This window comes from Mauremys reevesii, linkage group 7 (assembly GCF_016161935.1).
Source record: "Mauremys reevesii isolate NIE-2019 linkage group 7, ASM1616193v1, whole genome shotgun sequence".
Classification (NCBI taxonomy): domain Eukaryota; kingdom Metazoa; phylum Chordata; order Testudines; family Geoemydidae; genus Mauremys; species Mauremys reevesii.
The window spans coordinates 76,827,858-76,851,851 of NC_052629.1; the positions used below are offsets into that span (position 1 = coordinate 76,827,858).

The 23,994-nt window shown below is 49.6% G+C and overlaps 1 protein-coding gene across 2 annotated transcripts in view; it reads left to right on the forward strand.

The window, feature by feature from the left end:
- Window positions 1-13,978, forward strand: part of RBM5 (RNA binding motif protein 5) — a 23,719-nt gene extending 9,741 nt beyond the window's left edge. For both annotated transcript variants that reach the window (XM_039546986.1, XM_039546985.1), the window contains exons 7-25: window positions 401-484; window positions 2,338-2,398; window positions 2,571-2,636; window positions 3,072-3,232; window positions 3,963-4,060; window positions 5,471-5,558; window positions 5,819-5,896; window positions 5,992-6,064; window positions 7,416-7,501; window positions 7,858-7,936; window positions 8,211-8,302; window positions 8,862-9,023; window positions 9,569-9,715; window positions 9,794-9,865; window positions 10,772-10,951; window positions 11,186-11,260; window positions 12,096-12,193; window positions 12,277-12,406; window positions 13,329-13,978. In XM_039546986.1, coding sequence (XP_039402920.1) covers window positions 401-484; window positions 2,338-2,398; window positions 2,571-2,636; window positions 3,072-3,232; window positions 3,963-4,060; window positions 5,471-5,558; window positions 5,819-5,896; window positions 5,992-6,064; window positions 7,416-7,501; window positions 7,858-7,936; window positions 8,211-8,302; window positions 8,862-9,023; window positions 9,569-9,715; window positions 9,794-9,865; window positions 10,772-10,951; window positions 11,186-11,260; window positions 12,096-12,193; window positions 12,277-12,406; window positions 13,329-13,454 — 1,956 coding nt within the window. In that variant the 3' untranslated portion in view covers window positions 13,455-13,978. The remainder of the gene's footprint in view (window positions 1-400; window positions 485-2,337; window positions 2,399-2,570; window positions 2,637-3,071; window positions 3,233-3,962; window positions 4,061-5,470; window positions 5,559-5,818; window positions 5,897-5,991; window positions 6,065-7,415; window positions 7,502-7,857; window positions 7,937-8,210; window positions 8,303-8,861; window positions 9,024-9,568; window positions 9,716-9,793; window positions 9,866-10,771; window positions 10,952-11,185; window positions 11,261-12,095; window positions 12,194-12,276; window positions 12,407-13,328) is intronic.
- Window positions 13,979-23,994: the final 10,016 nt, after the last annotated feature.

Below are 23,994 nucleotides of genomic sequence, written 5' to 3' on the forward strand. Positions count from 1 at the left end.
AGGACACAGTTAAAAAGCTGCTCAGTGATATACCAGAGGTAGAAATACTTGGGTGGAAGAAACTCCTAAACTCTGGCGATACTGAATGCAGCAGGTTTAGGACTCTGTCTCCTTTGAGACACTTCCTTGTTCCATGTCAGCGTTTAGTATTTGGCAGCTTGGTCAACACTCCCTGATTCCGTTTACCTTTATTCCACATCCCATTCTCTTACTGCCCACGTCCTCCTCCCTGCAGGATTGGATGGGCAGAGCATAGGTGGCGGTGGTTGGTCCTCCACATCCTCCCCATATGTTGTCCATTTAATTCAGGAGCACTGATTCCTCCGAAGTGTGCTCCGGCATGGGAAAATGGACACGTGTGCCTCGATACAGGAATAACTTAAACCTGCTTTTCTTGCAGAAAAAACTGGTGATTCAGGGGAAGCAGATTGCAATGCACTACAGCAACCCAAGGCCTAAATTTGAAGACTGGCTTTGTAACAAGGTAAGATGCATGGTTTCTGCAGAGTTCTAACCAACATTAGGGTTCTATTCTGTTTACCACCATTGATACGGGAAAAGAGGTATGTTAACCTTGCAGATGTTGCCAATTCCTGCAAGATCAGATAAGGAACAAAAGATTAAAATGTGCCATCTCTGGGGCCAAATAAAACGAAACATAGTTCAAATGAAAGGGAGATGCTCAGTCAAGAGAGACCTGAAATGACATGGACAGCAATTCATAGATTGTGGCCAGAAGTGACCTTCATAACACAGGCCATGGAATTTCACCCCAGCAATTGTTGCATTGAGTCAGGTAACCTGTGGCTGAACTGGAGTGCATCTTTCAGAAAGGCATCCAATCTTGGTTTAGGATTTTCGGTTGAGGATCTTGGCATAAGATCGAGCTAATGAGCTATTCGGACTCATCTGACATCAGATTTAAGAATTTGTCAGCTGAATTCCGTATTTCTCTACTATAGTAGATGTTGAGTGCTAATGTAGGATATGACCACCCTAACCCAGTGCTGAATTACTATTCACTAGTAAATACACTCATGTTCTTTGCTGAGCCCAAAGTGGAAATGACCCAACAAGAACAAAAACAGATTGCTCTGTCCATATTGCTTCTCAGCCTTGTACCCCCATTTTAATAAAACACTATTTAAAGGGGGTGTGAGCATGACTAGATCTCTGGCCCACAGGCAGGATGCTGTAACTAAACAGCCTCTAGGGTCACACGTTTGGCAGCATGGCATTTCATGGCACTAAAGAAAGCTTCCAACCATATTTATTTTGTGTTCCAAGTTGCATGGCAAATAGCATGCAGTTTAAATAATGTATTTAAGACATAGGTCGCTAAACTAAATCTGATATGCTGGTTGTGGTAGCCCATCTGTCTAAGCAGCAGTTATAGTAAATCTGTTTCCAGTCTCTCTCTAATTCTGATTTAACTTTCTGTGACACTTGTGTAAATAACTAAGTCTTAAAATGGTAATCTGCAGGCCAGGCTTCATTGACCCCACCCATATGGGAGCTACTCTGATGCTACTTCGCAGCAAGATGCCTGCCTTCAGCAGGCTAGGCTTGGATCAAATGCCAGGCTAGGCTTGGATCAAATGCCAGCTTTTAATGGAGGAATGTAACTTTCACATCTTTCTGTTGCATCATGTTTGTGCCCCAAAGAACCATTCTGATCACTCTGTGGAGCTCAGTGGAGCAATCTTTGAAACTCAAAATGCTTTGTCTGTTGTTTACCTGCAGCAGTGCTGAGATGGGTTGATTCCAGGCAAGCTTTAAGTCACTCTAGCTTGTTTCTCGCCTCTTACAGAAAAGTTGTTCTCAGCTGTCTCTGGCAGTTATACAAGTTAACCACATAGAGACCTGGGTTGTACCAACCAGTGCTTGCTGTGTCTCATTTATATATACATGCTGTAATCTGCAGTGGAGACTGGGCTGCCCAAGACCAAGTTGCCAAAACTCCATGGCAAATTAGACCATGTCTAGTTAATCAGGAAGTAAGCAACAGTAGCACATTGTGGCGTACCAGATTGGGATGGTTTAGCATGACAGTCATGAGCCTGTAATAGTAGTACATGAATATTTTACATGGCTGGGATCGTAGACCGGAGGCTATCAAATACCCGAGTAATTTAAGGCAGAATCACCTGTTAACTGCCTTTGTTCTAATACTTTGTGGCATAGCAGCTGTGATACATCTTAAATCTAATCTGGCATGTTCAGTCTCTGACTATAGCATCATAATGAAGATGTACAGTACATCATAAGGACATTTCATAGCGTGCCAGATAGGGTATGAACCCTGTAAAATCTCAGTACGATTGTTTTGTCCCGTAGTGCTGCCTTTACAACTTCAGGAGAAGGTTAAAATGCTTCCGCTGTGGAGCAGATAAATTTGGTAAGTCACTTTCAGCTTTTTTAGCACGTTTTGTTACGTGGAATATTTCCTGTCGCAGTTGGAAACTAAATGGGATCGCAGGTCCTAGGCTGGCTCATTGAGTCTATTTTAACTTTGAGTGAGAGATCCGTGCTGTATGATTAACAGCTATTTATTCCTGTTTCCAATGAAGATTCAGAACAGGAGGTACCACCTGGATCAGCAGAAGCTATTCAGTCTGTGGATTACTACTGTGATAGTAAGTTAATCTCTCTGCTTTTTCTTTGACTTCATGTGTTAGACAGAATGATCTAGCTGAAAATCCTCTCTAGTGTCTGTGTCATACTGTGTATTTGGGACCCGCTTCCTGTTACCTTTTCAATGCAGGTTGTTCAGTGTAGCGTGCTCCATGAGGCATGTTCATTAGGTATGACTTATAGGAGAAATTCAATAATGTGTGTAGGCAGGTTCTATCTGCATGTATCATAAAACTTTGGGGAAAAAATTTTCCTCCTTCTCTTTCCAGATAAGAGAGTTCCTTAAATTTTCTTTAAAAATAGTTATTTCTTTTTGCTATTTAAGGTCTAATGCTGAGGGACCTTCCAACAATCATTGGTTTCATAATAACTAAAAGTACTGTGAGGAGCATTTATGAATATAACTGTTGTAACACTTTGTCTCTCTCTTCCTTCAGCCATCATTCTACGAAACATAGCTCCCCACACAGTAGTGGATTCCATCATGACCGCACTGTCTCCATATGCTTCGCTGGCAGTCAATAACATTCGCCTTATCAAAGACAAGCAGACCCAGCAGAATCGGGGCTTTGCATTTGTGCAGCTGTCTTCTGCAATGGTGAGAGTTTAATAATGCACTTTGATGTAAAAATTTGAAAGAACCTTGTGAGAAGTGCATTGCCATCATGGGCTAGTAGCTGAAGCGAGGAATTAGGATGTTGGCTGCTATTTCCTGGTCTGCCCTGGTTCACTGTAACAGTGAGTGTATCACTTAACCATTCACCTATTTCTTCATTATCCTCATAGTGGTGAAAAAGCACCTAGATCCTTAAATGAAACATACATACAGGGGAAAAGAAAGCTTTTTGGTGTTAGAGAGTAGGATCTGTGCTCTAGTTTCTGTAGACTAGGTTTGAATCCTGATCTTGGTTACGGAAAACAGGTAGTTTAGTCTCAGATAAGTTCTGTGTGGACCTCATTTCACAGACCATTTTGGCCAATTGAGAATTCAAGAGCCAGAGGTTTTGCCGATCAGGAGGAAGGTACATTGACAAAGCTGCATCTGGGAGTCTTTCAGAGCTTGTCCACAGACCATGGTTTTGATCAATGCTGTCGTTTCTCAAGAGCACTAAATCTACCCTTGTAGTATGAAGGGAGTGGGAAATGTTTGTATTCATAGCCAGTTGCGAATAGCATGTGCAATTGCATGTAATTTATCCATCTTTTCCTTAGAAGTTGGCACGTTTGATACTTAATTGGGATGAACACTACTGAATCTTCATTTCAACAATACCTTGCTTTTTCAGTTGGTAGCTTGTACTATACTCACAGGTATTTTCTCTTTTTAGGATGCATCTCAGTTGTTGCAGATTTTACAAAGTCTTCAGCCACCATTGAAAATTGATGGCAAAACAATTGGTGTTGATTTTGCAAAGAGTGCCAGAAAGTGAGTTACAAGCGCTTGACTTTTCCTAACTCTATTACGGCCTTGTCTACACTACAGAGTTTTGTCGGCAAAAGTTATGCTGCTTTAATTAAAGTGTGTGAATTAAAAATGCTGTTGTATGTCCACGCTAGCTCCGTGTGTTGGCAGAGTGCATCCACAGAAACAGCTCTTACATTGACACAGAGAGCAGTGCACTGTGGGTAGTTATCCCACTGTGCAACTGGCCGCAGGGTGCTTTGGAAAGGATATGCAGTATCTCATGGTGCAGGTACAGCATCACATGATACAGGTTTCTCAATCCCATGTTCCAGGGGCATCCTAGTAGATTGTCAGCCTTTTTTTTATCTGAAGGGGGGGGAATGGGGAGAGACAGCAGGCTGGCCAACTTCTCACAACACCCCCTGCCCCCATGTCAGCCCCTGGCTCTGCTCGACAGGCACAGCAGTGTCCCCCAAAGCAGCCCTGAGCCTGCTTACCTATGATTCTATAATTCCCTCCAAATTCTCCCATAGCCTCCTCAGCTGCCGGGAGCGGCATCCTGAGCAGCTCTGTGAGCTCTCCCTGCTGAGGAATGTCAAAGGAGCACGGCGGTTCCTCTCCAACACCCCCCCTCGCCCCCCCCCCCCCCACACACACTCTCCCTCTCCCTCCCCGTTTGTTCGTTCTCCTAGTGCAGGGCAGAACAGGAGCATTCCAGGTTAGCATTCTCAGCTGTCAGATCCTTCCAGAGCTTTGAAAGGGGAGGGGCGTATGCATGTAGGGCAGCAAAGATCAAAACAGTGAGCAGAGCAGTCACAGCAGGCATTGTGGGATACTGATGGAAGCCAGTTATGTCAACAAAACAAACAGCAGTCTCTACACTGATGCTTTGTCGCTTTAACTTTGCCACAAAAAGCTTTATGGCTCTTGTTGAGGTGGTTTTGTTTTGCTGCCAAAAGTAGCTTTGTAGTGTGTACGCCTTCCCTGTTTTATGGCCTCTGCTGTTTGGGGAAATGTCTCTGCTCGCCTAACCAGTGTCTGCTGTTGCTTGTCCATCATTTCACATGAAGTGAAAATAAAACCATCAGCTCTGGCTGGGTATTCCTCATCTGCATTTTCAAGCCCCTCTCATTGCCACTGATTTTTTAAGAGATGCACAATTATCTCCCCAAAATAATTTCTGTTCAGTATTTCTGGATTGCACAGTAGTGAGCCTCAAAGTAACTATCCCATTCCCCCAAACTTGCCAGGCTGCACTTTAGCTGGCTGGGACATCTGAGAGGATGTTTGTAGGTATCTTTAGAGATCCACATGTAGCATCGTCAGTGAATCCCCTTGGGACTATAGAATACAGGGAGATTTCCTGCGTGGCGGCTGCCTGAGAGAAAGCATCACTTGCTCATTCATGTAACTTCATCTTCCTGATTTCAGAGATTTGCTTCTCCCAGATGGTAACCGGGTCAGCGCCTTCTCCGTGGCAAGCACAGCCATCGCTGCAGCTCAGTGGTCATCCACCCAGGTAGGATTTGGGATGGGGAGGCTTCCATACACTAGCGCCTTACTTTTGCTGAAATGAAACTACAGAATGCTTAGTCCCACTAGAGACGATTTAATATTCCTGACTTGGGTAAATGGAGATACAGAACAGAGTACTAAGGAAGAGAATGGTCACAACAGCTAGCAAGCTTGTTGGCTTGGATACAGTATTAGCACATTTTAGAAACGGTGAAATGCAGGAACTGACTTTTCTCTGATAAAACTCTCTGCTGGAATTTACAGCCTCATAGTGGAGAAGGAGGCACCATTGACTACAGCTACCTCCAGCCAGGGCAAGATGGTTATACCCAGTATGCGCAGGTGGGTAACGTTGGTTAATGCTGTTAGCAGTGTTTACTTGTTGTCTGAGCAAAAGTCTGATCAACCGGACACTTACTTTGTGCTTCCCTTCACAGTACTCGCAGGACTACCAGCAGTACTATCAGAGTCAAGCTGGAGCGTTGGACACAGAAGCATCTGTTATATCAGGTAATATCTTCTGTATGTTTCCGAGTAGCTCTTTTTTTGGGATGTGAGTTGTGTAGCAGTATTAATCTCTGTAGAATCAAGTGAATACCATTTAGCGTCAGCAGTTCTAGCTGATTCTGCCATTTGAAATAAAGGAGTCTCTGATCTCCAGCAAACCAGAGTGGCCAAGGTCTGCTCAAGATGGAGCATGTAGGGACCTCTAGTCTCTTCTGGTTGCAACTCATTTAAAATGGAAGACTGCTATGTACTCCCCTTTAGAACTCAGAGCTGCAGTTGTCTGAAAGCCACACCTGAGCTGCTCCAGCCTAATCTTTGATGCTGGCAGCTATTGTTTACCAGGAATTACTGTTGGATGTAGGCAAGGTGACTGCCTTCTGGCATAGTAAATGTTTGACATTCATGCCAAGAAAGATCCTGCACATATTGACCATGCTGTATTAACTGTTCCATTCCCAGAGTCTGTTCATATTTCCTTCTGTAAAAAAAAGTATTTCCCAGTCTATGTAGATTGAATTACCTATATACTTGTTCATAAGCCGAATTTTTTTAGTAAAAAAGGGAAGCACCAGAGAAGGGGATCAGCTTATGAACAGGTATAGAGAGGGAGAGGTGGGACACAGCCCCTCCCTCCCAACAGAAGGGGCAAGGAGAGGCAGCAGAGCCAGAAGGGAAGAGGCCGGGCCAGAGTCTGGCTACACTGCTCTCCCTCCAGCCTCCAAAGCAGCTGCAGCTCAGGGGAAGGCAGGCTGCAGCTGTGTCGCTTGGCCCCGCCCCTTCAGAGCAGGCTGTGACTGTGCTGCCTGGTCTGGCCTGCAGGAGCAGCTCCAGATAGGGCGGGGGGTCATGTGGGGGGTGGTCACAGGAGTTACTCCCCTGACTCCTAGCTTCCCCCACACACCCTCCCCCACCCCTCTGCACAGCAAGCAGGAGTCTCTGGGAGCAGCTCCAAGGCGGAGGGCAGGAGCAGCACATGGCAGTGGCGGGAGGGACAGCTGAACTGCCTAGCAATTGATAGCCTGCTGGGCGGCTGCAGCACAGGGATCTTAGGGGAGTGGGGAACTGATAGAGGGGCTTCCGGTCCACCCTGGTTGGTTACAAGCCCCCACCAGCTAGCTGCAACGGGCTGCTCTTCCTGCAAGCAGTGGACAAAGCAGGCGGCTGCCAAATGATGTTAGAAGGGAGCATTGCACAACTTTAAACAAGCATTTCCCTAATTGATCAGCAGCGTAGCAACGGAACAAGGTTAACCGGGACGACTTTAAGTGAGGAGTTACTGTACCCTAACTCTGGTGTGAGGTACTGTCATAAGAGTTCCGGGAAATAAGTTCACTGACAAACTGTACATTGGCAGGTGCTCCAGTTACCACCACTACAGCAGCTGTCGTATCCCAGAGTCCTCAGCTATATAATCAACAGCCCAACTCGCCTGACTCTCCGGTAAATATAGAACTTTGTAGAGCTCTTGCAACTGACTTTCTGTGCAGGCAGGATTGGAATCGATCATGGGGCATTCCTGTGCTGCTTTGCAACTGAGTGTGTAGCAAAATTGGGGAGTTCTTTCTTACTAAACTTTAATCTCTTTGTAGACTGAAATTAGTCTATTAGGGAACTTTTAGTTACAAAAGAGCAGCTATCTGCCATTCTTTCTACACTAACTTTGATTCCTCTCTTTGAGAGAAGGAATATAAAGCATGTGGGTCAAGAACAGCTGGTGTGCAGAGTAATATGTTGTTGGTGGCTTGATTTCCATGGACCCTGCAAGGACGTCCTAATGAGGTTTCAATTCTTTCCAGACTCAAACAGCACAGCCTAGCACCAGCACCCAGGCACAGTCAGCTTCTCCAACTGGTGTGGTCCCTGGCACCAAGTATGGTAAGCAAAGCTGAGTCATTCTTGTTGGCAGAAGCACATATATGTGATTGGGTGGCAGTAGATAAATGTATTCCCTTGATTTAGTGTTTCCTTCCCATGTTGTTGGCAGGGAAGGTATCCCTGGGGGGAATGCAATGTGTGTTGATAAGATGGCAGTGCTTTATAGCCTTTTCTATCCTCGTAGTTGCTATAATCGCAGTTGTCTTAACTGAAACTAAAAGGTGCCTGTTTCAATTCAACTGTAGCAATCATGTCCCACATCTTGATTTTACAGCTGTCCCTGACACTTCTACCTATCAATACGATGAGTCTTCAGGATATTATTATGATCCCATAACAGGGCTCTATTATGATCCTAACTCCCAGGTAAATGCAAGTTCTTCCCATCCATCATAATTTTGGAGGTCTGTTAGTTTCATGCCTCATCAACTGTGAGGGAAACTGACATTCTTGGGAGGGGGGTAAAATAGTGAATGCAGCACACTCCCTCAACAATGATTCAGGGCTGCTGTGTGTTCCCTACAGTGTAGCAGTTTTTCACATGGCTTTTTTTCCCCTGAACAACTCATATGAGCATTGGCCTCTAACTATAGATCCTATTGGTGTGACTTCTAGCTCTGCAGAATCTGGTTAAACTTGTCTAGCTCTGGGCTTTAGTGGGGTGTCCCAAAAGAAATTGTGAAATAGAAGAGAAGGTTCTTCCTGTAATGCTACCTGGTTAGAATGCATGCACTTGCAAGCAGAGGATTTAACAGGCTGACCTCTGGTTAACCACTTTGTGAAGATTTGAGATACTGTGGAAAGCTCTGACTCAAATATAACAATGTGAATCTAACATTCCTCTTGGTTGGGGAGTAGCAGTTGTTCCTTGTACACTTAGCTCATCTCAGATGGATAACTGTCTGATTTTTCACTTCTCTCCCAGTATTACTACAATGCTCTAACCCAGCAGTATCTTTACTGGGATGGCGAGAAAGAGACCTACATGCCTGCTGCAGAGGGTGTAACATACCAGCAAACTAGTGCACCTTCCAGCAAAGAAGGGAAGGAGAAGAAAGAGAAACCCAAGAGTAAAACTGCTCAGCAGGTGAGGAGATAATATCAGATCACAGCTGGGATGGGAAATCTGAGATTTTCTGGAACTGGACGATCACATGTAACCTCTTAAAGTCTGGGTTCTTTTGGAAGCAGGGGACATCTGGATTGAGCTGTTTGGATGGGTAGCTGCACCTCAGAGTAGGTATAATAGAGAACTGGGGAGGAGTTGGAAAGTTCTGTGAAAACCAAGGGGTTATAGCATAACAGGAGCGCCACCATCTTTTTGACAAGCAGCGTGCAGGGGCTGGTGTCTGGGCTAAGGGGGTAATTGTAAGCTGTTGCTTTCACTGTAGCTTGAATCAAAGCTGGTTACTGGATTCCTCAAAGGCTTTCAAGTGGCAAAGGGTAAATTGCAATTCTGTCATCCTGTGGACAGTGAAAATTCCCTTTTAAAGGAAAGCACTGTAAGAGCGGAGTCAAAGTCTGTGTGTCACCTCCTACAAGGAGTAGAGATGTTGGAATGACTAGATCCCAAGTCCCAGGAGTCATTGTGCAAAGTGAGTTGTCTGACCCAGTCCCTGTTGTCTGTTTCAGATTGCTAAAGACATGGAGCGCTGGGCAAAGAGCTTGAACAAACAGAAAGAGAACTTTAAGAATAGCTTCCAGCCACTCTGCTCCAGGGAGGAAGAGAGGAGGGAATCAGCAGCAGCAGATGCTGGCTTTGCCCTTTTTGAGAAAAAGGTAGTCATGTGGAGGAAGGTGGTCACAGAGCAGGGCAGGCTGTGCAGAGCCCAGAGCTCATGTCTTTCTTTTTCCTAGGGCACTTTGTCTGAGAGACAGCAGGTCATGCCAGAGGTGGTAAAGAATGGAGAGGAGGAGAATCCACTCAAAGTAAGTGTGCACACATTCAATTCATTACCATACTGCTGCAGCTTTGGATAATGCTGCTGGGAGCAGGGCAGCCAGCTTTTATCTGAGTGTCAGCAGATACTGTTCTGCTTTGAAGTCCTGGGGTCTTTTGTGCAGAGGGATCTGGTCGTAGGCATAGGTGGTGGAGTGGGCTGTTACCCCTTGATGGAACGTAGTGAGAGGGCCCCAGTCTCGTCCATTCTGCAAGAGAGAGAAAAAAGGCTCAGGTAATGGTCCTAGCCCTACAGACACTTTAGTCCAGGGGTTCTCAAACTGGGGGATGTGACCCATTGGGGGATCACAAGGTTATTACATGGGAAGGGAGCAGGGCGAGCTGTCAGCCTCCACCCCTAAACCCTGCTTTGCCTCCAGCATTTATAGTAGTGTTAAATACAAAAAGTGTTTTTAATTTATAAGGGAGGTCACACTCATAGGTTTGCTGTGTGAAAGGGGTAACCAATACAAAAGTTTGAGAAACACTGCATCAGTCAGTGTTGTAGCAGACCAGCCAGAAGGAATAATTAGTTCTTCCAGGGCTGCTGCATTCCCACTTGTAGGATATGGTTAGAGCCCTGTGCGGATACAAAATTTGTATCTGCATCAATCCACAAACATTGTCTGTGGATTTGCAGGGCTCTAGATATAGCGTCCCTGATGTTAATCTGTGGAACTACCTTGAAGAGTTGTGCCCATTGGGGAGGGCATGAGATCTTGCATGATGATGATGTTTCCCTACTCTATAAGGAAGCTTGTGGGTGAGGCGGTGCACTTCCTTTAGTTGCGCATTTCTGTGATACCCACTCTCTAAACTGAGGATCCTGCCATCTGCTGTGGTTGCCTTCCTGTACAATGTTCCCTTTGCTAATGGTGGCCCTGCTTGCCTTCCAGCGTGGCCTGGTGGCTGCCTACAGTGGAGATAGTGATAATGAGGAGGACCTGTTGGAAAGAATCGAGAATGAGGAAGAGAAACTTACTGACTGGAAGAAGCTGGCCTGTCTGCTGTGTAGGAGGCAGTTTCCAAACAAAGATGCCTTGGTCCGACACCAGCAGCTCTCTGACCTGCACAAGGTAACTATTTGTGAGAGCAGCTCCCATCTTTGAGGTGGGCTTGGTTGCAGTGTTTTACAATGTAGTACAAGGTACCATGGCACTGCTTGTACCAGAAAACTTTGTTTTCCCGAAAGCACCAACAGTTGTTGGTCAGGTATATCACCAAGGTGTTACTGTTCTAAAACAGCAACCATGTGGCCTCCTTGAGCATCCTCCTAACATGATGTACTATGAAATCTTCCTTTGACACAGCAAAACATGGATATCTACAGGAGATCTAGGCTGTCAGAGCAGGAACTTGAAGCATTGGAGCTGCGCGAGAGAGAGGTCAGTGGCCATGTGACATGACTGGGGATCCAGAGATGAACATGCACTGGTGATGGATGGGGTGTTTCTTTCCAGTACCATGTCACCAGCTGGGGATAACCAGGAGCTAGATTATCCTAAGCATCTGCCTTGTGACAAGCTTGTGGGCTTTCCTAGTGAATAAGACCTGAATACTCAGGTGCTCATAAGTCCTGTTTATTGGGGAAGGGAGGAGGGTTGCTTTTTCACTCTTTGGTATACAGCAGTATTTTTATGAGTGGGCTCCCACACTGGAGGTGGTGACCCTAACGTGGTCTGGGAAGTGGGGGATCTTAGCAACTGCTGTGCTCTGTTTATTTTGCCATTGTCCTCATTGCCCTGCTAGTCTCACCCCAATGTAGTTACTCTCCATGTGCCATCATGTTCTGCTCCAGGAATGCACAGCTCAGACATCGTGAGGAGCCAGTTTCCTTGATCCTGCTTGTCCTGCTCCTCACCATGATTAAGTGTCTCGTCCAGGGCATAGTGTAAGCACTAGGGAGGGGAGAAGAGGAAGCCCTTTGACCAAACCAACCCAGCCCTCAGTTTTAGTGGAGTGACTATAAGCTGCATTTTGGTCGTGATGCAAAAAGAGAGCTGGTTTGAGTGTCACAGGTGGAGTATGTGAGAGAACCTCTGTGCTAATGCAAAGTCATCAAACCTTTCAGTTGGCAGAACTACCCAGTAAAATAGACTGGGTATTTATGTGCAGAGAAAGTGTTTCCCATTAATGTTCAGCCTGCTCCAAAAGCAGCATCTCCAATGCTTGGACTTACAGCCATTTGCAGTCAGTCCTACAGAATATATCTCATTGCAGATGAAATACAGAGACAGAGCTGCTGAACGGCGGGAGAAATATGGCATCCCAGAACCCCCTGAGCCGAAGCGCAAGAAGGTGTTTGATGCTGGCACAGTGTATGTATTTGCCAGGCACTCTAGTGGCTTTCTAGAGTACATAACAAGCTTTCCTTAATCTAATGGTTTTTTCTCTTGTGTAGGAATTATGAGCAGCCCACTAAAGATGGCATTGACCATAGTAATATTGGCAACAAAATGCTCCAGGCCATGGGCTGGAGAGAAGGTTCAGGACTTGGAAGGAAATGCCAGGGTATCACAGCTCCCATTGAGGTAAGCACAGTGTAGGAGGAGAGATGGCACTGGCTGTATGATCTGTTGGCTTTGCTAATTTCGGTGGAGGCTGTCCCCAGCAATTAGATGCCCTGAAGAAGTACTTTCCTGACTGTTGGAGCAGAATATGCTGCAACTAAGGTCTGAGCTGGCATGAACCCCCAGCTATGACATCCGTCTCCAGTCATCAAGTAGCTTCACCATTGTGGAAGTAGGGCTCCTGAAACTGTCCGGAAGCTGTGTGCAAGGTGGCATACATGTAGTTTTTACCTTCCTGTTAAGACAGCTTTTAAACTTGTGCACATATGTAGTGCAGCAATCAGTGTTGGGGTCATGGGTTAAGTTAAGGGCTAGAACAGTTTGCACTTCACCATATTTACTATAATTCAAAATCTAGTTTTCTCTGACTTTAAGATGACATAGAAGTGGGCAAGGCTAGAGGTGCTTATCCTATTCTACTGCTCGAAGGTGGGTCACTTCCACATGTGTTCTAACATCCATTCTGACTCTATTAGCTGGGCTGGGTCTGCCATGTTTTCTGTTTGAATGGCATCTTGGCTAATGTGAGGCACATTTCCCTCATCCTGTTACAATATGTTTCCTGGCAGTAGGTCAGTTGTGTGTACAGGTGAGACATAAGCATGTAGCTTTTGCTGTATCTGTGGACTTGGGGGCTGCTCCCAGAGACAGGCCTTCTAGTAATAAATCTACTAGAGGGACTTAAATAGCTGTTAAAGGAATGCAACAAATCTCTCATCTCCCCTCTCTCATAACATCTGCTAGGTGACAGTTGACCTGAGAAGAATTGTACTTATTTCCCACTGTAGCAGATTCCCTCAGGCAGCCAGAATAGGGATTTCTGTAGTGGGTGCGGTGCGTAGGATACTGTATGCCCAATGCTAAAGTACCTGTTTCCTTCCAGGCTCAAGTGCGCATGCGAGGAGCTGGCTTGGGAGCCAAGGGGAGTTCTTACGGAGTCTCTACAGCTGACTCATACAAGGATGCAGTGCGGAAAGCCATGTTTGCTCGTTTCACTGAGATGGAATGATGAGTTCCGCACCCTCCAGGCTTACAAGCCCTCAAAGCACTTGACTTGTCTGTTACCTGGAACTGACTGTTAAACCCTGTGATCTTGGTGGCAGTGCCATATTCTGAGTATGGGTTAGGATTAATCATTTCATTCCCTTGGACTGTCTTCCCTTCCAGCATGTAACTTCCAGCATGTAACTTCCATGATGGATTGTCTGAATTGCTATACCTTCATGCTGGAAAACTCGTGGCCAGGCCAACGGGGATGCTGTATCTTTATACATTCTTGTACATAGTGTAACATAATGTACTTTGAGTTCAGAGTGCATAGTGTCCGTGTCACTCCAGGCCTCTGGAGCAGGTGAGGGATGTGTTAGCTGTGGTTTGACACTGTCTATCCTCTCCTTTTGTTGTATTGTCTTGTTTTGTTGGCACAACTTTCCTGTACATTTTGTATGATATACCTTTGTATAGACTTTTTGAAGATTTTGATTCTAGTTGCCGGTTTTGGCTCCTTTACAGAAGAAAAACACTCAAAACTGACCCTGTCATTGGTTCTCAGTGGGGTGGGTGAAGAATGTCCACATCCTCCAGGCTCCCAGCAATTTCCCTGTCTCCCAGGCTCTCTTCCCATGAGTCAGTCTTTTGTGGTGATGAGTGTTGTCACCAGAGGCCTCATCTTACTCTTTGGCTTCTGGCCTCTTTCCTGATTCTCAAGCTCTTTATACCAAAGCTGATGGTCTGAATTTCCTTTGTGATAGTGCAGGAGCTGTTATATTGGTCTGCTCTGAAGAGCAACACTGTAGACCAACCTGTTCTTCATCTATTAATAACAAATGTAAGCATTCTGCTTTTTTTCTTCTGTAGCATCAGATTTTTCTCAAGCTACAATGCCAAAATGAGCAGCATAACATCTCTGAGAGCCCTGCTTACATACCTGCAGTGTTAGCCCCTACCTCTACCCTCACCACTGTACTGCTGCTATTGGTATGCTAGCTTGGTTCAGTTAGTCTAGCCCCGCTCTTATGGTTGTTAAACTTTGCAGGGTTGCAACTTCAAGGGTCAGGTGAACCCTTGCTGGGAGAGTTGCTCTGCCCATGGAGTTGCCTGCTGGCATAGTTAGTTACTTTAGTAGGATTACATGTGCTATTCCTGTCACCCTCTCTTCTAAACTCTTTAAGGTGTAAGTATTACCTGGTGGGGGAGGAGAGAGAAGCTAACCTGAACCAGGGCTATCGCTGTGTTCTTCGTCAGTTTCAAGTAGGTGAGGTCTGTTTCATACTCACTGCACTATCCTGGAATTACCATTCTTGTAGCCTCTGTGTAACTGTCCAAAGCAGCCTGCTGTATGTTAGTGCCACCTTCTGGCTGTTTGGAATTGTGCCTAGGAGCAATTTGCAGAGTCCTCTTCCTCAGGCATGTCTTAAGTACATTTACAATATAAATATACAACATGCCATAGCTGGGAACCAAGCCCCTGCCCCTGACTTACACAGCTATACCCAAGAAAACTCCCCAGTTGGTGCAGCTATGCTCCCCCACAGGCCTATGCTGGGGAGGTGGGTTGGGTCAGATAACACCACTTTTACTGCCAGCAACTTGACCTGATTGCTAGTTGGGACAGCTAAGGAATGCAGGAGAGAAATGGCATCTGCCTAGACAGCAGCTCTGCCCCAAGCATCCCTTGTGTCTGCTGTTCTGGTTCCCTGAGCCTGGTCTCTACTACTACCCAATCACAGACCGGTGCATCACAGGCACTGGGGCAGAGGTTTATCTTCCCACAACACTTGTTTCTATTTCCTCTCCTCAGTGCTTGCTTCCTCTGAAAAGGGGCAACAGACCAAACCCTTCTCTTCATGGACAGGAGAGGCCAAGTTCTTAGCACTGGCCTCCTTACCTTGGCCCTAAGCTTGCCCTGTTTTCTGCAGATCTTACTCCTCACTGAAGCAAGTAAAAGCAGAATCTCAGGAGGAGGGAGCTCCAGTTCACCCTCATGGGCTCAAATCATCCTCTGTAGCCTGTGCTTGACACTCACCATCCAGCTGTAGAACGTGATGCAGCTACTACTAATGGGGCTACAGAGGGTGGGTGCAGGTTTCTGGGCCTCTGGCATACTGCACTCTCCCTTAAAGGAATGGGTGGCTCCTGACATAGGAAGGGTGAACTAGCAACACCCCACTTGGGGCAGGCCCCTTCCATGCTTTCAGGCTGCTTGGGATGGGCATTGCATTTAAGGAGCCTCTGGGTTTCAGCAAGCTCCAGTGCATTCAGAGGAGATGTTCTCCACCCGAGTGTGGACACCAAGGGGCTTTCCCTGCCCTTTGCATAGCCCCATCATACCACAGCCAGCTGTTACTGCTCCGGCTCATCTTCCACAAGCCAATGGGCAGAGATTCCAGCCCCCTTGCTTCCAGTAATCCAGTCTTTTAAAAAGGGCTATACCAGTAAGTTTGCCTCTTCTCTTCCCAGATCTGTCACAGCCCTGGGGTTCTGTTTGGGGGAACGACTGGCAGCGTTGGCAACTTATGCTCTGGAATTATATCTGCTTGTGAAGGACTACTACTAATGCGGCACCAAGTACTGGGGTCTGCAGATATCCTGGAGAGTTTGACCTGCTTGTCCTTGCTGAGTGCTGACTCTGAAATGTAGTGTCGGCTGTCAATGTCATTAACTACGTCTCTACCCTGATACAATGCTGTCCTCGGGAGCCAAAAAATCTTACTGCCTTATAGATGAAACTACGTTATATTGAACTTGCTTTGATCCGCCAGCGTGCATAGGCCTGCCCCCCTCCCGGAGTGCTGCTTTACCACATTATATCCAAATTTGTGTTACGTCGGATCATGTTTGTATCAGGGTAGAGGTGTATTTCAGTGCTGGCAACAAAGGAGGGAATGGGTGTATTCTGAAGGGGCACAATCTGCTGTAAGTGGACTCCTGCTGATCTGGGTTGGTGGAACTTGTGGGCGAAGCTTGAGGCTTGCCCCATTTCCTACCTGTGTGTTAGACATATGCACTTGTCAGCTTCAATCATGTCTCATACTACCATCTTTGCAACTTTTTCTCAAATGGTTGTAATAAAGTGGGGGACTCTCAAGAGGGGGAGGGGATTGGAGTAGGGATTCAACAACCATTAGAGTATTACGAGTGCGTGTTATTTTGGTCCTAAAGAAGTAGCTGCATTTCATGGCCCCCACCAGCCTGGGCTGGGAAGTGACAGCCCTTTTCCCCTTTGACCTTTCCTAGCACCACTTGCTAGGAATAATTTTTACACAGCTTTCAAGTCAGCCTGTGGAGCCAACAGGTAAATCCATCTAGCACTGGGGGGTTGTGTGTGTGCGCATGTGCCTACCTTTGCATTTGTGTCATTTGCAGAATTATTACAGAGCTTGAAAAAAGCCCAGAGCTCCCCCTTGCGTCTCTGCTCCTTCCCCACAGGCCCCCCGCCTGGGGGTTGAACAATCACAATGTGTGTTCTGCAAATGCTGCAGGGCCATGTTCTCCCCTGCTCCTCTCCCGAGGCCTGGGCTGCAGCATTTTTGTGCTGGTCTCCGTGGTTTAGGAGTGTGATTTTTTTTTTCCCCCATCCCCCACCCCTGATATAATTAAAGCAACACAAGCCCTAGCATGGACACACTTATGCTAGCCCAAAGGAGCTTTATATGTGTGTAGCCTGTTCCCATCTGCACGCATGAGCAGCCTAGTAAAGATGGCATCAACCACAGGAATATTGGCAACAAAATGTTCCAGGCCGGGGGCTGGAAGGAAGGGTCAGGATGGGAAGGAAATGCCCCGGTCTCCCAGCTTCCACAGCGATGAGCACCAGGCTTCCCATCCAGGATTAATCTGTACAGGCCTTAGCCTCTTAGGGTACGTCCATACTTACGGCCGGGTCGACGGGTAGCGTTCGACTTATCGGAGTTCAAACTATTGCATCTAATCTAGACGCGATAGTTCGAACTCTGAACGCGCTCCCGTCGACTCCGGAACTCCACCACAGTGAACGGCGGTGGCGGAGTCAATGGGGGAGCCGTGGACTTTGATCCTGCAGCGTCTGGACAGGTAAGTTCAAACTAAGGTAGTTCGACTTCAGCTACGCTATTCGCGTAGCTGAAGTCGCGTACCTTAGTTTGACGCCCCCCCCCACCCTAGTGTAGACCAGGCCTTAGACCAGTGTAACTCCATCCATTCACTGATACAGAATAATCTGCATTGCTCCATAAACTAGGTGCAAGCAAACATTGCATTTTAATATGGCTAAATGTAAATGCATGCATCTAGAAACAAAGACTACAGGCCCTCCTTAAAGCATGGGGGACTCGATCTTGGGTAGCAGAGACTGAGCAAGATTTGGTGGGTGTGGTACATAATCAGCTCAATGTGAGCTCTGTGGTCAAAAGGGCTAATGTGACCCTGGGATGCATACAGGAATCTCCAGTAGGAGCAGAGAGATTATTTTAATCTCTGTATTTGGCACTACTGCTGGAATCCTGGGTCCAGTTCTGGTGTCACAATTCAAGAAGGTTCTTAAATTAGAGAAGGCCCATGAGAAAGATTAAAGGATTCAAAAGCCTGCCTTATAGTGATTGATCTCTTTGAGTATTTAGATTAGCAAAGAGAAGGTTAAGGGCTGACTTGATCAGTCTATAAAAGTACCTTCATAGGGAACAAATATTTCATAATAGGCTGTTCACTCTAGCACAGAAAAGTCTAACACAGCTCAATGGCTGGAAATTGATGCTAGGCCCATTCAGACTGAAAAGTAGGGGTACATTTTTAACCATGCACGTAATGAACAATGGGAACCATTTACCAAGGGCTGTGATGGGTTCTCCACCACAGCAATTTTTAAATCACAATTAACTATTCTTAGGACTCAGCTGTAGGGATTATTGTGGGCTAGTCTCGGGGGGTCAGAGCAGGTCCTTTCTGGCCTTGGAATCATGAATCTGCCCTGAGGATTGTGCTGCAGGCCAGTTAATGCACTGCAGCCTTTGCATGCAGACATGGCCCCTGTGAGAAGTTGCAGAGCTCTACTGAGCCCTAATCACAAGGCTGTCCCTTTGCATTTCTACGGTGTCCAAAACACACAGAGAAAAAGAGCCAGGAACTGGGATGAGGCCCTTCCCAGATTATGTTGCATGCACGGAAAATCTCTTGATGCTCCAATGGCAGAATATGGGAGAAGGGGAGCCTCCACTGTCCCACAGCTGGTCTGCAGCTGTAAACCCCTAACTAGCAGGGCCAGATTAACCTTTTGTGGGCCCAGTGCCAAACATTTGTGGGCCTCCATAGAGGCAATGGAGCATGGCATGGGGGAGGTCAGTCTCCAGAGCAAGGGGACAGCCAGGGGCAATGGGGCATGGCAGGGGCAGTCCCACTCCGCTCAGCCTAGTGCAAGGGCACTATTTACAAATAGGCAGTTGCCTGATGCACAGTGGCCCACCTGGCCCTGTGCTGCCAGCATGCCCCTTCCCCTCGGGGTGGGCGCATGTTGTGCCACACAGCCCCCCCCCCACTCCCTATAGCCAGAGACCCCATGGACCCACTATGTCCAGCACCCACCCCAGACCCCTCCACAAATCCACAGCGCCCTGCACCAAACCCCACCACATGCCCAGCACCCCCCACAGAACCCCCATGCCCTAGTGCCCCAACACACACATCTTCCCTGCCCCCTCACAGCCCAGCACCTCCCTAGACACCTAAGAGACCCACTCCCCCATGCCCTGCCTCCCAGCCACACTCACTGGCCCTGCTGGGAGGTGACTGCCAGGTTGAGCTGGCAGCGCAGCCAGGGCTGGTCCCAGGGCGGGAAATTGCTCTGGCCCTTGGGAGTGGCACGATCAGCCAGGCCAGGGCCTGTCCCAGCTGGGCTCCCTGAGGACCTACTTGCCTGGAGGGGCCCAGACAAGGCCCCCCACTGTTGTTCTCCCCACCGTCTGAGACCTGAGACTGGCCAGGCTTCTGCACCAGTCCAGGCGGCTCAGCTCCAGGGAGACAGGTGGGGTCCCACAGGGGGTGGGAAGCAGAGACTGCCCAGAGCCAGAGGTGCACTGGAGTCTGGCCAGGGGGCAGAGAGAAGCATGGGGATGGGAGTGGGGACTCGGGGCGCAGTGCAAGTGGAGCAGACAGGGGCCCATTCTGAGCATGGACCCGGCTCCACGGGGCCACTGGCGCCATTGTTCACGGCCCAAGCCTGACCGGGTTCCTGTGTGAAGGGGCTGTGGTGATTGCCAATAGCCACTAGATGGCAGCTGCTCCCCAGCAATGCCCGCCCTTGCCTTCCCCAGAGCTCAGGGTGGTGCCAGAGTTGGGTCCTGGGCTTGAGCGCGGAGGGTTTTGTTGCACCCCTGTGCTCCTCCTGCCTGCTCCCTTCTCACCCGTCGGCTCTGCTCAGGGCCCCGTGTCAGCCACGGGTCACTGACCCCTGGCTGGACAGGCCTGTCTCCCACTTTCGGAGCCATGGGCATGGGGCCTGCAGGCTGAGCAGGTGACCATGTGGGCCCAGCCCCACCCTGCTACGCCTAGCTCCAGGACACAGGCAGGGATGGGGACACACACACGGGAGGGTTTGAGCCGGCCAGTGACTAACACAAACACCACGGAGCAGAAGCCAGCCGGGGACGTGGAGATGGGGGGAGCAGCCGCAGCTTTGTGTTGTGCCATGATCCCTCCCACCCCACAAGGGGGCTCTTTGGATCAGCTCCCAGCCTCAGGGCGTCTCGAGACCCACTGGCCATGTGTAGCCTTGGGGCCTGCAATGGGGCTGCCCAGCTCAGCCTCTGGCTAAGGATGCAAATCGAGGTGTTCCTGGCACCAGCAAATAACGCTGGTGACCCCACCCGCACAAGGCACATGGTTGGGGAAATTTCACGGGGCTCTCTGGACATGCCTGACACTGATGCAGAGTTGGGGGTTAGGGGAGAGGGCCCAGAACTGGGGGGGGGGGCTGGATCCTTAGCCTGAGCCGGGGGTTGAATCGTTGCCTGTGATGAGGTGGGGGCTCTTCCCTGGGACCAGGGGCGGCTCTAGACATCGGGCTGCCCCAAGCAGCGCGGAGCGCTGCGCCGCCCTTCCCCGGTCCCGCGGCGGGTCCCCTCTTCCCGCGGCTCCGGTTGAGCTCCCGCCGGCATGCCTGCGGCAGGTCACCGGAGCCCGGGACGAGCGGACCTGCCGCAGTCATGCCTGCGGGAAGACGGGACCCGCCGCAGTCATGCCTGCGGCAGGTCCGCTCGTCCCGGGCTCCGGTCGACCTGCCGCAGGCATGCCGGCGGGAGCTCAACCGGAGCCAAATGCCGCCCCCCCCGGGAAACGGCCGCCCCAAGCGCCTGCTTGGCGCGCTGGGGTCTAGAGCCGCCCCTGCCTGGGACTCAGGGACCTCTCACCATCTGGAACATGCCTGAGGGCTCATTAGCACCTAGCTCTGTCGGGACCTCACTTGCGAGCACTGTCTGAGTGCTCTGGCTGCGCCAGGGTAGGCACTAGGCCTGCCTCATGGTCTGGGGCTGGCACAGGCTCAAAGAGGATGGAGGGTCCCTGAGGGAAGGAGCCCCATGCTGGGGACTGGGCTCCTGAGGGGACTGGGTGGCAGTCGGGGCAGCTGATCAGATCAACTCAGTAGGGGATGCCAGGGCCTGGTGCAATTTGAGAGTGGAGCCTTCTCTGCAGGGTCTCTGCACCATTTGGGGGCCTGTTAACCAGGGCTGGGACGTGTGAGTGCCCCCCCCCCCAATCTCCTGTGAGCAGTTACAGGAGGGAAGTGGAAGCCTGGGTTCTGTACCTGACTCCTTTTGTGGCCTCATGCAGGTCAGGTCCCCGCTCGGTGCCTTAGTTTCCCCCTTTCTCAGGAGTTGGAGCCCTGAGCCTTGCAGGGCTGGAGATGCTGAGCTGGGGATTCTTGCTGGGTGATTGGCCCCATGCAGGGACTGAGGGGCATCCCAATCCCTCTCCTCGCAGTGCTAATGGGGTGCAGTGCTCACCCCCTCCTGAGACACCTTGTCCATGGAGCCAGTGCCTGATTGCAGGGCACTGGGCCCCGACCCTGGTGCTGGGATCCCTGCCTGGAGAATGGTCCCTCCGTGGGTGTGTGAATCACAGCAGCCCTCAGGTTCACATCAGCCCAGTGCCACCACAGTCCACAGGGAGCCAGGCCCTCCCTTGTCACTAGTGGGGGCTCTCATGCCTTCCTGGGAGGCAGCTAGCGATCTGCAGCAGGAGCCCCATCCTCTGCCCCCTGCTAACATGCCTCATTCTGCCACAGAGGGACCCTCTTGGGGAGCCCCGTCTCCAGATTCCTCCCAGCTTTGCCACGGCACTGCGATGCCAGTTATTGGGCAGGCACCTGCCTGCTCACAATGGGCTGAGCCACAGCTGCGGCCCCAGCAGACAGGAGGGGCCTTTGGTCAGTGCCTGCCAGAGCGGGATTGCAGTCAACACCATCACAGGCAGCAGCTCCAGAGCTGAAGCTCCTGCCTGGCTCTTATGACCTATCCTGGGGCAGGCAGCCTAGCAGGCCACCGCCCTGGAGCTGACACCTAGTGCCAGGGATGATCAGTGCCATGCATTGCGGGGGTGGGGGTGGTAGGTGCTGTGCTGGCACAGAGACGAGGCCCCAGCACTGTACTGCCATGCCAGTTCCTTGCCCCACTGCAGGCCAGCATCAGCACCCAGCCATGAGAGGTTTTTCCTGCTCTCAGCTGGGTCCCCCCAGACTCCCCTTTTCTTTCTGGAAGCGGCAGGAGGGGGGTTGAGGCTCAAGGTCTGACTCATCCCCTTTGCCATCAGGCTATTTATGAGCGAAATCGATAGACTCTGAAGGCGGAGAGACAAGGAAATGCATTTTATCGACCAGCTGAATCGCCGTGCTGGGAAACTCTGGCTGGGAAATTGTTTCCCCTCCAATTAGAAACCATCACCCAGAGGATCAAAGCACTTTGCTGCGCTGCTGGCCCTTTGCCAGCCGGGCCTTGCACAGCTGGGGAGGGGGGGGGGGGCTAACCAGGAAGTTCCCTGCGGGGGGTACTGTCAGGTCAGAAGGTGTGGCAAAATTCTCATCTGTTCCAGCCCTGGGTAGCACCAGCTCACAAGATCCTGTGATATTAGGGCAGTGACACTAGCCTAGATTACAGATGGGGAAACCGAGGCACAGAAATGAAATGGCTCACCCCATGGCGCACAGCCACCCCGTATCAAAGCTGGGGATAGAACCCAGGAGTCCTGCCGCCCAGCCCCCTGCTCTAGCTACTAGACCATGCTCCACTAATCCAGCCTCTGTGCTGGGCCCGATATTATTCAGCCACACTCCTCAGTGACCCCTTTTAGGGTCTTGGCCCGGTGCATCCCCAGCCCCCACCCCCAATGGCACTGCAGAGCTAGGCTTCTGTACAGCAGCAAGGTGGGGAATCCAGAGGGCATGGGGGAGGGGCAGAGGCAGAGGCAGCACCCCCAGTGCCATGTCCCCACTTCATATCAGCTCCCCGTCTCCCATCCCCCCCAGGACTGGGATCAGCTTTGGGGATCAAAGCATGGACACCTCAGTGCAGCCGCTGTGTCCTGAAGGCACAGAATGACGTGGCTTCTGGCAGGAGTGACCCCTCTGGCCACAAGCAACTACATCCTGAGGGCTGCAAATCCAGGCCCTGGCATGTTTATGGAAGGTGTCTGGCTCCCTCCTAGCTCTGGCTCCAGCACTTCAGTGAGATCCTGAGTGAAGGATAGTCCTGACTCCCAGGAGCCTCCCTGCCCTCCACTCTAAGCACTAGACCCCTGCCAGAGCTGGGGATAGAACCCAGGAGTCCTGATTCCCAGCCCTCAGCCCCAGTAATTACTAGACACCACTCCCCTATCAGAGCTGGGAAGAGAACCCAGGAGTCCTAGCTCCCAGTCCCACCAGATCCCACTTCCCCTGTTGCCTGCGGGAGGAAAAAAAAGGGAGAGTAGTATTTAAAAAGACACATTTTAGAGAACAATGGATAGACTCTTTCATGGTGAACTAAGCTGTTAACATTACATGGTTTCAAACAGCAGTGCCCTCATTTCCCATACCAAGTACCCGTTGGGTTGGCCATTTAAAATGGGTTGGCCATTTAAAAGGAAGGGCTGCAGTTTTCAGGTTAACGTGCAGCACAAACCCAACTAACCCCCACCCCTCCCCACACCCTATTCTCTGGGATGACCGCTTCACCCCTCCTCCCACTACGTGGCGCACAGCGGGGATGATTTCTGTTCAGCCACAGGAAACAGCCCAGCAGGAACGGCCACCTTTGAATGTCCCCTTAATAAAATTCCCCTATTTCAACCAGGTGACCATGAACGATATCACTCTCCTGAGGATAACACAGAGAGATAAAGAATGGATGTTGCTTGAATGCCAGCAAACACCATGCTTTGTTATGCAATGATTCCAGACTACGTGCTACTGGCCTGGCGTGGTAAAGTGTCCTACCATGGAGGACGGAATAAAGCTGCCCTCCCCAGAAACCTTCTGCAAAGGCTTTGGGAGTACATCCAGAGAGCTTCATTGAAATGTCCCTGGAGAATTTATGCTCCCCATACAC